Genomic DNA, 13,279 nt, shown 5'->3' on the forward strand with positions numbered 1-13,279 from the left:
CCTTCCGTTGGTTCACCCCCCAAATGGTCGCCACGGCTGGCGTTGTGCTGATCCGAAGCCAGGAGCCAGGCACTTCCTCCTGGTCTCCCACGCGGGTGCAGGGCCCAAGCACCTGGGCCGTCCTCCACTGCCTTCCTGAGCTACAGCAGAGAGCTGGACTGGAAGAGGAGCAACCGGGACAGAACTAGTGCCCCAACCGGGACTAGAACCCAGAGTGCCAGCACCACAGACAGAGGATTAGTCTAGTGAGCCGTGGTGCCAGCCTGTCATGCACCTTTTAAAAACCCCTCAGAGTTGCAATATTCTTCACAGCCATTTTATGAGGCTAGAGAATTTAAATTGCTGTATGTAGCTCAGCTTTTACAGACCACAACTTTTTATTTTTGTTTAATTTTTCTTCCTCATGGATGACAATTTTCTTTTATTATAATGCCTTGCCCATCCAAATCACCATTTTTTTTCCCCCCAAATCACCATTTGTAAATCTATGTGGGTGCTTGGAAAAGTTCATGGAAAATGGTGACAACTTGGTTAAAAAATATATATATATATATAAATATATATAAACTTGAGTCATACCAAGAAGGCTGAAACATCAGGTTGAAAAGAACCCCTATCAGGGCAACATCATTCTGCTAAAACTGAAGTAAAAGCAAACAACTGATGGTAAAAGCTAGAGTAGAAAAAAGCGTGATACTTATGTTTTACAAAAAGTTCACAGAGACCGTACCCCAAAGAAATTTTATTGAAGATAGAGCCTGTAGCAGCAAACCATCCATATCAAGGTAGGAAAAACTTAACCTTACTGGTAGCATAACAACACCAGCCAACACTATAGATTGATTGAAAAATTAAAATGGAACAAATTTTCTGCTTGATGGGTACCAAAACTGTTGTATCCAGATCAACTAAATACAAGAAGAAAGCTTTCAATTTTGAAATAAGTGGGATCAAGATCCTGAAGCATTTCTTCCAAGAACTGCAAACAATGAAACACAGCTTTCCCAGTACAATCCCAAAGACAAAGAACAATCAAAACAAAGGCTACTAGGATGTGGCAGTTGTCCAGTAAAGAGCAAAAGGTCATGGCAACAGTTTTCTTTAGGATGCTTAAGGTATTTGCTTGTTGACTTTCTGGAGGGCCAAATAATGGTAACATCTGCCTACTGTGAGAGTGTTTTGAGAAAGCCCAAAGCTTGGTAGAAAAACACCCAGGCCAGCTTCACCAGAAAGTCCTTTCCCCATGACCAAGCTCCTGCTTATTCCTCTATCAAACAAGGGCAATTCTGTGCAAGCCCTCCACCTCATGGTTTTGAATTGCTTCTTTGAACTTTGTTAAGGGCATCCATTTTTCTTCAGTTAATAATATAGAAAAGACTGCACTGAAATCTCTTTGGGCACAGACTAAATGGCTGGTATCACCACTTACAAAAGTGCCTTGAACTTGATAGAGCAAGTGTTGAGAAATAGTTTAGATTTTTAATTTTTATTGTTTGATTTTCCACAACCTTTTAAAGTCCTTGTATATGTATAGCCTTAATGATCTAAAATTGCACTTAAAGTGTCACAATCAGTCCCCCAGCCAGTTTTTGTATGCTCTCCTATGGTTTGTAAGAAGACAGACAATGAGGCTGAGAGGGCCACAATGCTAGGAGCAGTGTGGAGTCTTGGATGGAAAGGCATTATGAATCTTTGTGGTCCTCATTTCCAACAGCATAGACAGAGGTAAAAAACGAGTAGTGTCTCATTTTTGGCTTTGCAGTATGTAGTAAGTAATATACTAGCTAGCAACAGAAACTGCTTATAAGGACCCAACAAATGATCTTGCCTAATGTACTAGTCCCTCTTCATTCTTCAACAGCCTTCTCCAAGTCCGAATGCCCTAGTCCGACATGCTATACACTGATCTTTACTATTTTTGTCTTTTCTTGCTAATGGCCTACATTCAGAACTGAGCAGTGTTTGTGTGTGCTCATGCGCACATCTATGTTTATAACAGAAATATATAATTCTCAGAGAAAAGCGTTATTCTTTTAAAATATTTATATTGAACACTCCCTGTTCATATGGGAGAAGCAATGAAGAGTGACATAATTACAGAAGCTTCATGAGATGTTCCAGGTTGTCTTTCCATTTTGTCAAATTGCATTTACCTTCTTTTACATTATTACGAATTCAAAACAATATTCAAATTCCTAAGCATTTAAAATGTTCAGACAAGGTTGGGTGTTTACTCTAGAAGTTAAGATGCCCCTGCCTTATATCAGAGTACCTGGGGTTTGATTCCTGGCTCCTAATTCCAGCTTCCTGTTAATGCAGACCCTGGGAGGAACATCTGATGGGCTGAGTAACTGGGTTACTGCCATATACACAGTAGACCTAAATTGAACTCCCAGCTTCAGCACAGCACAGCCCAGCCCTGGCCACTGCAGGCATCTGGGCTCTCTCTCCCTCTGCCTCAAAAAAACAAACTTACAGATTACCTTGATCTACTAGTTACGGGGGAAAGTGGAATGAAGAAGGGAGGGAAGGTAGTATTATGATGACTGGTAGGAATAACATGAGGAAGGCAGTAGGCACAGTCCCTGAATTTGCCAATGTACTGCTGTTAAAACAGTTTTTAAAACATTCTTTCAAATATTTATTTTAATTCATTTTCAGATCAACATAATGAAAATTTGTCCCCATATGGACTTAAATAAAACTTTGATTATGAAAAATGGAATAATTATAATCTAATGCCTCTCAATATAATTCAGAGAATTTTAGAAGTATAACAGAACTTACAAATCATACAATTTATAGCTCTCATTAACACTTTTGATTTGTTGGTTTATTTCCTACTTATTCTCAAACATGAATCAGGTTAAAGAGCACAGGGCCTTGCTTTGCGTGCATCTTGTGAACACCATGTAGTTTTTCCAACAGCAGGGCTGCCTGTTCTGCTTTCCCAAATCAGTAATTTTTCTAAACACCACAGATTCATACTGTAGTGTTACTTTAATTATAGTATCAATTCAAATTTCAGGAGTCATTGCTTGCATACTGTCTTGGCAACACTAAATCTACTAAGATAATATTTTATATCTTTCATTGCAATACAAAATGCAAGTACCTGAAACTAAAACCAAATATCACTTCAAGACCACCTCAAAAGAGAACAAAAGTCATATTTTAAAGCATCTACTCTCCTTAATTCTTAAAAGAAAATGACATGAAGTATTTAATTAGCCTAAATAGCCAGGCTTCTATTATTACTTTTAACCTCGATTTTGTTATAGAGCTTTCCAAATAAAGCAATAGACGAAATGAAACATTCATAGTTGAGTTTGGAAGGAATAAAAAAGGATTTCACTGTATTCTGTGGAGCATGAAAAATGCCACCACTCTTACATAATACCTAACTGCCTGGGAGCTAGGAAAGAAGTGAGAGCTTTCTTCAGCCCCCACAATCACACTAAGGTTCTCAATCGCACCATGACCTCTGCAATGAAGCAAGAGAAACAGGATTTCAAAATAAATTTTTGGTATGGACTCAGGGGAAAAAAAAGCACTTCAGGGCAGTTTACAGTAACAAAATAGTGGCTACCAGGTATGTCCATGGACCAGGAACTGAATTTTGAATGTGCAGAAACAAGTTTCCAGAGAGAAGCAATCTGAGTTGTACAAACAATAAGCTGACTCCTGAGGGCAAAGGCTAGGTCTTAACCCATGAGGAAAGCCTCAGCACACAGGTCACAGTTGGTGCAGGATGGTGGTGATGGGGCTGTGTTTTACTCTGAACACCAGAAAGTTTTGTTTTATTCTCTCTTGGGATACTTCTTAAAATGAGAGGTTGATCCAAGGCACAGTTAAAATTATTTTCACTCTAATTTATATTGACACCTTATAGAGTAATAGTTTTAAAACAATATCGTGCATTTATCCCTAGGATTATAACCTCCCTACAAGATATAATTATGATCATCTTTCATTCAAAAGATCTCATTACATAACAGCAAAATTAGAAGACTTCCTGTTTTTTTTTTTTTTTTTTTTTTTTTCCCTACTTAAAAACAACAGAAGCAACAAAAAGCCCAAAACACAAACAGCTTCTGGAGTCAGGTCCAGTTGATCTGTTTGGCTTTCATCCTGGTGAATGCTTTCACCAAAGGTCTAAGGACACCCTTGGGCTTCAGCCCCTGAAGTAAGATTTGACAGCTGTTCACCACCACCGAGCAGTCTTATGTAACGAGGCAGTTCAAGAAGCAAAAAAGAAACCCATATTGCAATGTGGCTTTGGTGAGTGCGCTGGTTGGTGAGACAGAACACACTTACCAACAAAGAAAACAGTCACTGGCAAGGCCACGTGAATGATTATCATCATACAAATGCTCTGGGTTTTTCCCACAATGAATCTCTGAACAGCACATACTTACATATCGCAGGCAGTGCCCTTCTAGCATTGGTGTGGGAGAAACTGCTCCTGCCACAGATTGAATTCTTCTTAGGATGTTCTTGGAAGTCAAGAATGACTCCCCACCCCAACCCCCCCATCTTTCTTTTCTCATTTTTAATAATGCCACCACACAGAAACTTTTTTTAAAAAATAAACTGCTGACCTTATTAGCAACTATAAAAAAAAGTAATGCAACTCTTCAACATGAGCTCTTTCCTGACCATAAGAACTTTTTAAAATAGCAAGCTCTAGCTAGTTTTGATTCTTTAGCTCCAAAGAAGGAAGAAGCCTTTTGTTTTTTATGTGCCCTTTAAAAAACAGTGTCTTTAAAGCAGTCTTGAGTACCAAAGTAAGAGTCACAATTGGTCCTATAGCACTTCCTGGCTCTATAGAGTCTGTTCATTAAAGCAATGTGCTAAATTAAAATTGAGAAATAACTGGAAGATTCAACCAAGAAAACAAAATGCTTTGTTATGCAAGTCCTTAAACAAGTCTATTGATAAAGAAAAAGTATGTTCAATGGACTTGGCATTAAAATGGCATTCTGAGTATGTTTTCACTGAACAAATGAGAGGAGACATCTTTGGAGATACATTTTAAAAAGTGTACATAATTTCTTGGGAATCTAAATAGCTATTTTATAACTTTAAATTTGCAAAAGGACTGACTTGGGGTCATTTTCCTGATAAAAATCCTATAAGACCAGGTTGTATTTCATATAAGGAAAAAAAAACTGAGGCCTGGTAACCTGCATGTATTATTTAATTTATAATTGAATTAAGTGGTTAAGACTGGATACATATATATACAACTTTTGCTTTCTTTCAGGTATTTCATCCACTGAATTATCTTATTTTTTACTTTAAATCAGGAATATTGGTTGAAAAGTAAGATCCTTAATGATCCTTACTATGTTTAAGGAGGAAGGAGAAAAGGCTATTTATCTTGAAATATTATCAGTCTTTGCATAGCCCATACCTTTCAGAAACTTTATTTTAATTAAGCAACTTGTCTTTATCCTAAAATGATCTGGAGATCAAAAGGGTCTATTTCTCACTATGGAAAATTTAGAGCATATTGGAGGCTTGGTATTTAGCATTTGAGTAAAATAAATGCTGGTGTTAAAAATCAGGATGAATTGCAAATTTGGAATGAAATCCCTTAGTACAGAGCCTGGTACATTCTATGTACTGAATAAATGTTGAAAAACAAGCAACAGAAGATCAGTTTTATCACCTTTTAAAATTAACAGCAAAGAAATTTTGTCTAAAATTATTCATGTCTCAAAAAATGTATCAAAGTTGTCTAACTACTGGAAAGTTACTATACAAATGCCAGTGCACCTATGTATTAAGTGTAACTGGGTTTCCTATGCATGACTTCACATTGTATAGTCTCTGTCTTGGGCTGCAAAGGACAGAACTTCAAGGCCTTAATATCATTTTATGAATACAGGCAAGGTTTACACACAGCTTGAATCAACACACACATCAGCCTGAAAGAAAATTCAAGTATAGTTGATAAAACACATTACCACAAGAATCTAAAACCACACACACACAAGGTGAAAGCAAATACTCATAAGAGAAGTTGCTACTGTCAGCAGCATCAACAGTCCCACAGTAGCCATCCTCCTTTCATCATGGTCAATTCATTAACAGGAGAAAAGACAAAAACTATGGGAAATGCAGACCATCTGCCCAATCCAGATGCAATGGCACATGCCTCTTGTTCCCAAAGCTTTTTACCAGAAATGAACAGAGGTAAGATCTAATTCTCCCATGAAATAGCTGACAAAGGTATTTAGATATATTTGTATCACAAATAAAAATAATGCCAAAATCATTATTAAATGAGGCCTCATTAGAATTAGTCAAGACTTTGCTAGTGAGTACAAACTGATTAAAGAATATTAAAACAGCTTTACAGAAAAAGGGGTTAGATTTCTACTAGCTTCATTCAGCTATTTAAATCAGACTTAAAACATCATTATTAAATACCAAGAACATTTTTGTCAAGTCATCCTCGTTTTAAAGACTTCAGAAGACATTCCTTTAATACTGTATATTTTAAGCAATGAGCACTTCTTATAAGAACAGGCTAAAAATAAATGTTCTTACCTTGAAATTGTGAACCTTTTCATATTTTGGAATTTGTTCATTTTCTTTCAGAGTTGCTCTTCTAACAAGTGATGTCAACTGCGAATAAGCAAAGAGTTTCAGAGGTTGCCAGATTGTCACAGACGACTTTTGAGAACCCAGTTTCATCCCCAAGGCAGCTATCAATAAATCTTGCTGACGGCCCTCTTGTTTTGATTTGTGAACTGCAGCTCTATTAGTTTTCCTCCCCGACCAAGACTCTTTGGATGGCATTTTGGAATTCACAGGAAAGAAAGAAACCCTAAATTGATCTGTGTCTGTCAGTGAACTCTATTCTGCTACCACATGAGCATTCTGCCAACCGGCACAGACCTAACCTACAGAGAGCTGCAGAGACACCACGGGGAAGTGGAGGAGGGTGATGAAGCACTTCTCAGAAAGAGGTCGACTAACCAGACAAATTCTTCTTTCTTCTTCTTCTTCTTTTTTTTTTTTTAAAGGGCTCTATATTTAAGCTTCTGGAAACTTAAGAGTCTGAACAGAAATAAAAAGAGTCGGTGCTAACATACAAAACGTTCAGCATCTCTCTATCCCCTTTAAAAAGCCAGGCAATTCTGACAAACGATGCATTTCTAAGAGCTTCCTTCTCTATTCAGTGTGTTACTGTCCATTCTGAATGGAAGATGCCTACATTCTGCCTGCAATCAGTTTCTTGCAACTGCTACCCCTCGAGGCCTGGCAGGGAGTGTGGGGGCGGGATGGATGGCAGGAAGGCTGGATTAGACTGGCCGCGGCAGGAAAGGAGATAACCAATGACAGTCAGGCAGCAGTATTTAAGTACTGTTCCTCAACTCACTGTTTCTCCCTCCTCATGTAAGATTTTCTTGCTGGCTCAAGGCAAAAAGGAAAAAAAGAAAATCAGTGGGAAGATAATGAGCAATGAATGAGTCATGCATTATACAAAATGGAATTTTAAAAAAACCTATTAAAAGCAGAAGAAAATTAACATACAGCATCAGTTTTTAAAAAGACTATCAGTTAAATTATAAAAGGCTGATCTATATTTTTCTTTTGTATATGGACTGAGGTTAGTTAACTAAAATCCAATGTTACTGGGACCAGCATTGGGGTGTAGTAGGTTAAGCCTTTGCTTATTGTTCCAGCATTCCATATGAATGCCTGTTTGAGACCTGGCTGCTCCCTGCTAACGCACATGGGAAAGCAGTGGAAGATGGCCCAAGTGCTTGGGCCCCTGCACCCTCGTGGGAGACCCAGAAGCAGTTCTGGGCGCTTGGCTTCGACCTGGCCCAGTCCTAGTCATTGCAGCTATTTGGGGAGTGAACCAGTGATTGGAGGATCTGTCTCTCTTCCTCTCTCTGTAACTCTGCCTTTCAAGTAAATAAAAAATTTTTTAAAAATCGAATGTTATTAAAGATAAGCAAAAACTGATAAGTATTTTGCTGAAAAGTTAAATTAGTTGTCCAACTGTTTTCACACAGGCCAAGGAAGACACACAGAGCGGTGCTAGCACCCTGGAATGGTCAGTCTGTCACTACTAGGAGTAGTTCTGTTGTGGGTCTATACTTAAAAGGTGAAACATTTTAATTCTCTATTTGCAACATTTTTATTCATAGAACTTGAGGACAAGTGGGAGCCCCCGGGAAATAATCCCAGGGATTATCCCACGGGATTCTTGGATGGTTGTGTATTTGTTTTGTTTACTGATGTAGAACAGGGGTGGGAGCCTCAAACTCAGCTCTGCTTAAGAGCAATACCTACCCTTTTCACCAAGGTGCAATGAGAGACTGTCTTCCATTGCTTGTTTCCTCAAGCTATAGTAATTAAATTTAATCCACTATGATTCTGCTACACTGCAGTTAGACTCAAACTATTTTTAAACAAATTTAGTCCATTTTCTAAAGCAAATAATTTCTCTCACATTTCATAATCTGTAGGATTATGTGCCCAGTGTATATTCTAGTTTAATAAGGGCATGAAGTAGTTCTTAAATTATGATTTCCTTTTAAGAGTCAGGAGTTGGTATTTCCACCTATAGAAGTTCTAGTTTCACAAATTTATACACTCAGAATGATTAACATGAAGTATAAAGTGCCCCATTCCAACAGGAAATGTAATGGAAAAATGTTTACTTGGCTAACCTTACTCTTCAGCTTAGACCTAGTTTTTCATGTGAAGACTAAAATTATAAAGGTCATCCAATTCTCAGTAAACACCAGAAAAAAATTCCAAATTTTCCCCTTAATAACGTTTAACATCAACTTACTAAAGAAAATAAATCATACCTGTAGCCCAAGTAGCAATTTTTTTTTCCTGAGTATGTCTGATCAAGGTCCCATATTACAGATAACTGTAGCTGAAGGCCTAGGGGTTAACTGTAAGTCAACCAACTGGGGCCAGTGCTGTGGCAAAGCAGGTAAAGCTGCTGCCTGCACGGACCCCAGTTCACACCCTGGCTGCTCTGCTTCTGATCTTGCTCCCTGCTAATGTGCCTGGGAAAGCAGTGGAGGACAGTTCAAATGCTTGGGCCCCTGCACCCATGTGGGAGACACAGAAGAAGCCTCTGGCTCCTGCCTTCAGATTGGCCAAGCTTCAGCCATTGTGGCCATTTGGGGAGTGAACCAGCAGATGGAAAATCGATTTCTGTCTCTCCCTCGCTCTAACTTCTGCCTTTCAAATAAATCTTAAAGTTTATTAAAAGTTAACCATGGCCGGCACCGTGGCTCAACAGGCTAATCCTCCGCCTAGTGGCGCCGGCACACCGGGTTCTAGTCCCGGTCGGGGCACCAGATTCTGTCCCGGTTGCCCCTCTTCCAGGCCAGCTCTCTGCTAAGGCCCGGTAGTGCAGTGGAGGATGGCCCAAGTCCTTGGGCCCTGCACCCCAGGATAAGCTCCTGGCTTCGGATCAGCACGATGTGCTGGCCGCGGCGACCATTGGAGGGTGAACCAACGGCAAAGGAAGACCTTTCTCTCTGTCTCTCTCACTATCCACTCTGCCTGTCAAAAAAAAAAAAAAAAAAAAAAAACACAACAAATATTCCTCTTAGACTAGCACTGTGACACAGTGGATTAAAGCCACTGCTTGCAATGCCAGCGATCCATATCGGAACACCAAGTCCTGGCTACTCCACTTCACTTCCTGTCCAGATCCCTAAAAATGTGCCTGGGCCCTGCCACCCACATGGGAGACTTGGATGGAGTTCTGGGTTCCTGAGTCAGTCTGGTTTAGCCCTAGCTGTTGTGACATTTGGGGGACTCAACCAGGAAATAGAAGATCTCTGCCTTTCAAGTAAATAAATCTTTAAGAATATATTTCTAGTAGAGCAATCCAGAAAATTTATGGTCGGGTAAAAGTGAACATTTTGTCATTGAGAGGTAATATCTGTGGACTCTACAGAGTTGTAGTTCCCTGAGTAATTCTTCAACTTAATCAAGAAATACTGGATTAATTGTAATTTAGGCAACTACCGAGGGCAGGGAAGAGATAGAAAACACGAGCTTAGGAGGAAAAAGGTCTTCGTTACTCTAAAATTCAGAGTGAGGGGCCAGCATAGTGGGTAAAACCGCAGCCTGTGATGCCAGCATCCCATACTGGCTCTTGTTCAAGTCCCAGCTGCTCCACTTCTGATCCAGTTCCCTGATGATGCCCTGGGAAAGCAGTGGAAGATGGCCCAAGTCCTTGGATCCCTGACCCATGTGGGAGATCTCGAAAAAGCTCCTGACTTCAGTCTGGCCCAGCCTTGGTTGTTGTGGCCATTTAGGGAGTGAACCAGCAGATGGAAGACCTCTCTCTCTGTCTCTCCTCCATTCTCTAACTCTGCCTTTCAAATAAGTAAACCTTTTTTTAAAAAATATTTATTTGAAAGGCGAGAGAGGTCTTCCATCTGCTGGTTCGCTCCCTAAGTGGCTAGAGCTGGGCCAATCTGAAGCTAGGAGCTGCTTCTGGGTCTCCCAAGTGGATGCAGGGGCCCAAGGACTTGGGCCATATTCTGCTTTCCCAGGCCATAGCAGAAAGCTGGATCGGAAATGGAGCAGCTGGGACTTGAACTGGCACCCATATGGGATGCCAACACTGCAGGCAGCAGCTTTAACCACAGCGCCAGACCCCAAATAAGTAAATCCTTAAAATTCCTAATACCAGTGTTCTGATGTTCCAGACAATTACATTCCATTCATGCTTACATTTATCTAACCAGATCTATCTACTTAGACAATTACAGAATCTGTTAATCATAGCTATCATTCTTCACTGAGTCCTTAAGTACCAGGCACCCAGATAAGCACTTTACATATAGATAAACCCTATAAGGCATATATTATCTTCATTTTATAGTTGAGCAAACCAAGGCCCATTGAATTAACCTTGCCAAACTGCACAGCTAGGAGCAGGTGTGGAACTGCACTCTTCAACAGTATGTATGCTTATATCCGCCCAAGTGAGAAAAGAAGAAACTACTGGAAGTCTGAGAGTGGTCATTTTCTTCTCTCCAATTCTATTCTGAGTCATTTCCCCATTCAATTTGTTTTTAAAAATGTTTACTGCGGCCAGTGCTATGGTGCAGTGGGTTAAGCTGCTGTCTACCATGCTGGCATCCTATATGGGTGCTGGTTTGAGTCCTGCCTGCTCCACTTCTGATCTAGCTCCCTGCTCATATGCCTGGGAAAGCAGTGGAGGACGGTTCAAGTGGTTGGGCCCCTGCACCCACGTGGGAGATGCAGAGGAAGCTCCTGCCTTTGGACAAGCCCAGCTCCGGCAGATGCGGCCATCTGGGGAGTGGGCCAGTGGATGGAGGATCTGTTTCTCCTCTCTCTGTAGCTCTTTCAAATAAGTCTTTTACAAATGTGAAAAATATTTAATCTACTTGAAAGAAATGGGTGGGGGGAGAGAAATATTTTCTATTTGCTGACTTACCCCCTCAAATGCCCACAATAGTCAGGACTCCCACATGGGTGACAGGGGCCAACATTATTGAGTCATCATCTACTGCCTCCCAGGAAACATCAGAAGATTAATAGTACTCAAACTGGTACCCCAATAAAGGATGTGGCATTCCAAGTGGCAATTTAATCTGGGCTATAATGCCTATCCCTCTCCATTCAATTTTTTTTTTTTTTTGACAGGCAGAGTGGATAGTGAGAGAGAGAGACAGAGAGAAAGGCCTTCCCTTTTGCCGTTGGTTCACCCTCCAATGGCCGCTGCGGCCGGTGCATTGCGCCGATCCGAAGGCAGGAGCTAGGTGCTTCTCCTGGTCTCCCATGCGGGTGCAGGGCCCAAGCACTTGGGCCATCCTCCACTGCCTTCCCGGGCCACAGCAGAGAGCTGGCCTGGAAGAGGGGCAACCGGGACAGAATCCGGTGCCCCGACCGGGACTAGAACCCGGTGTGCTGGCGCTGCAAGGTGGAGGATTAGCCTGTTAAGCTACGGCGCCGGCCCTCAATTTTTTTTTAAAATTTTATTTATTTGAAAGGCAGAGTTACAGAGAGGCAGAAGCAGAGAGAGGTGTGTCTTTCATCTGCTGGTTTCACTCAAGTAGCCACAATGGCTGGAGCTGGGCTGATCCAAAGCCAGGAGCCAGGAGCTTTTTCCTGGTTCCCCATATGGGTGCAGGGGCCCAAGCACTTCGGCCATCCTCTACTGCTTTCCCAAGCCATAGCAGAGAGCTGGATTGCAAGTGGAGCAGCTGGGACTCAAACAGATGCCCATATGAGATGCTGGCGCTGCAGGCAGTGGCTTTACCCGCTATGCCACTGCAACAGCCCCTCTCCATTCAATTTTAAAGAGGAGAAATAGATGGTGAAACTGCAGCAATGAATAACAATGTATGTTAGGAAAAAGTAGTAATAATTCAGAACCTAAGATCTTAAGTTTAGCATGCAGTCCACGTGGTAAGAAATGTTACCTCAAGGCTCAATTAAAAGCCCCCTCCTTCATGAAGCCTTTGGTTACCTGTACCAGTTAGGCATAATCTGACTCACCTGTGAATCTGAGTCCTCCACTTTCCATTAATTACTAGACATATCACAGTCTACCTCCTGTTTCAGTTACGTGTATATGTATGTAGAATTGGGTCAAAAATAAATGAAAGTAGCTATTTTTATCGTGGGGTAGTGTAACAGAGATGAGACTTGAATTTTGATCCTGGGCGATTTTCTTGGTGCCTTGGTTACCTCATCTACACTACATGGATAATTCTGTCTACCTGAAAGCTTACTGGGATGTTCAAAGAAGAGGACACGTAAACGACGAGGCAGTGCTCAAATCAGAATGTCGGGGGGGGGGTGGGGTGGCGGGGGGTATGCTGTGTCAGTATGAAACCCAAGTCTCTGCCTTCAAGGAGCCTGTAACCTGCTTTTGGTCTACATTGCCCATACCTCTGTTGTTTGGCCCCTACCCAATTTCCCATATTTGAGCTTGAATCTTCTCTCTTGAAAGAAGTATAATGACATATGTTAGTTGAGGCAGCAGGGCTGTGAGAAAGGAGATTATCAGTAAGTGTTAAGCAGCTATGTCACTTGAGGCTTCACACAGTCCTAGTTATTGGTCACAAAAGCCAAGAGGCATGTGACTTGATGGCCACTTTATGAAGAAACAAGCTCTCAGAGTGACTTGATCAAGGTCACACAATCAGGATGTGGAAAGTCTGAGATCTGGATTCATGTTTTACTTTCTGCTAACTTCTAAGGAGACTAGCAAAAACACATGAAGTATTAGATACAGCACCCT

At 41.0% G+C, this 13,279-nt stretch overlaps 1 protein-coding gene across 2 annotated transcripts in view; it reads right to left on the reverse strand.

The window, feature by feature from the left end:
- Positions 1–13,279, reverse strand: part of CHN1 (chimerin 1) — a 234,226-nt gene that overhangs the window by 42,535 nt on the left and 178,412 nt on the right. For both annotated transcript variants that reach the window (XM_062200515.1, XM_062200523.1), the window contains one exon: positions 6,559–6,636. In XM_062200515.1, the coding sequence (XP_062056499.1) occupies positions 6,559–6,636 (78 nt within the window). The remainder of the gene's footprint in view (positions 1–6,558; positions 6,637–13,279) is intronic.

The sequence above is a fragment of the Lepus europaeus genome, chromosome 1, assembly GCF_033115175.1.
Source record: "Lepus europaeus isolate LE1 chromosome 1, mLepTim1.pri, whole genome shotgun sequence".
Taxonomy (NCBI): Eukaryota; Metazoa; Chordata; class Mammalia; order Lagomorpha; family Leporidae; genus Lepus; species Lepus europaeus.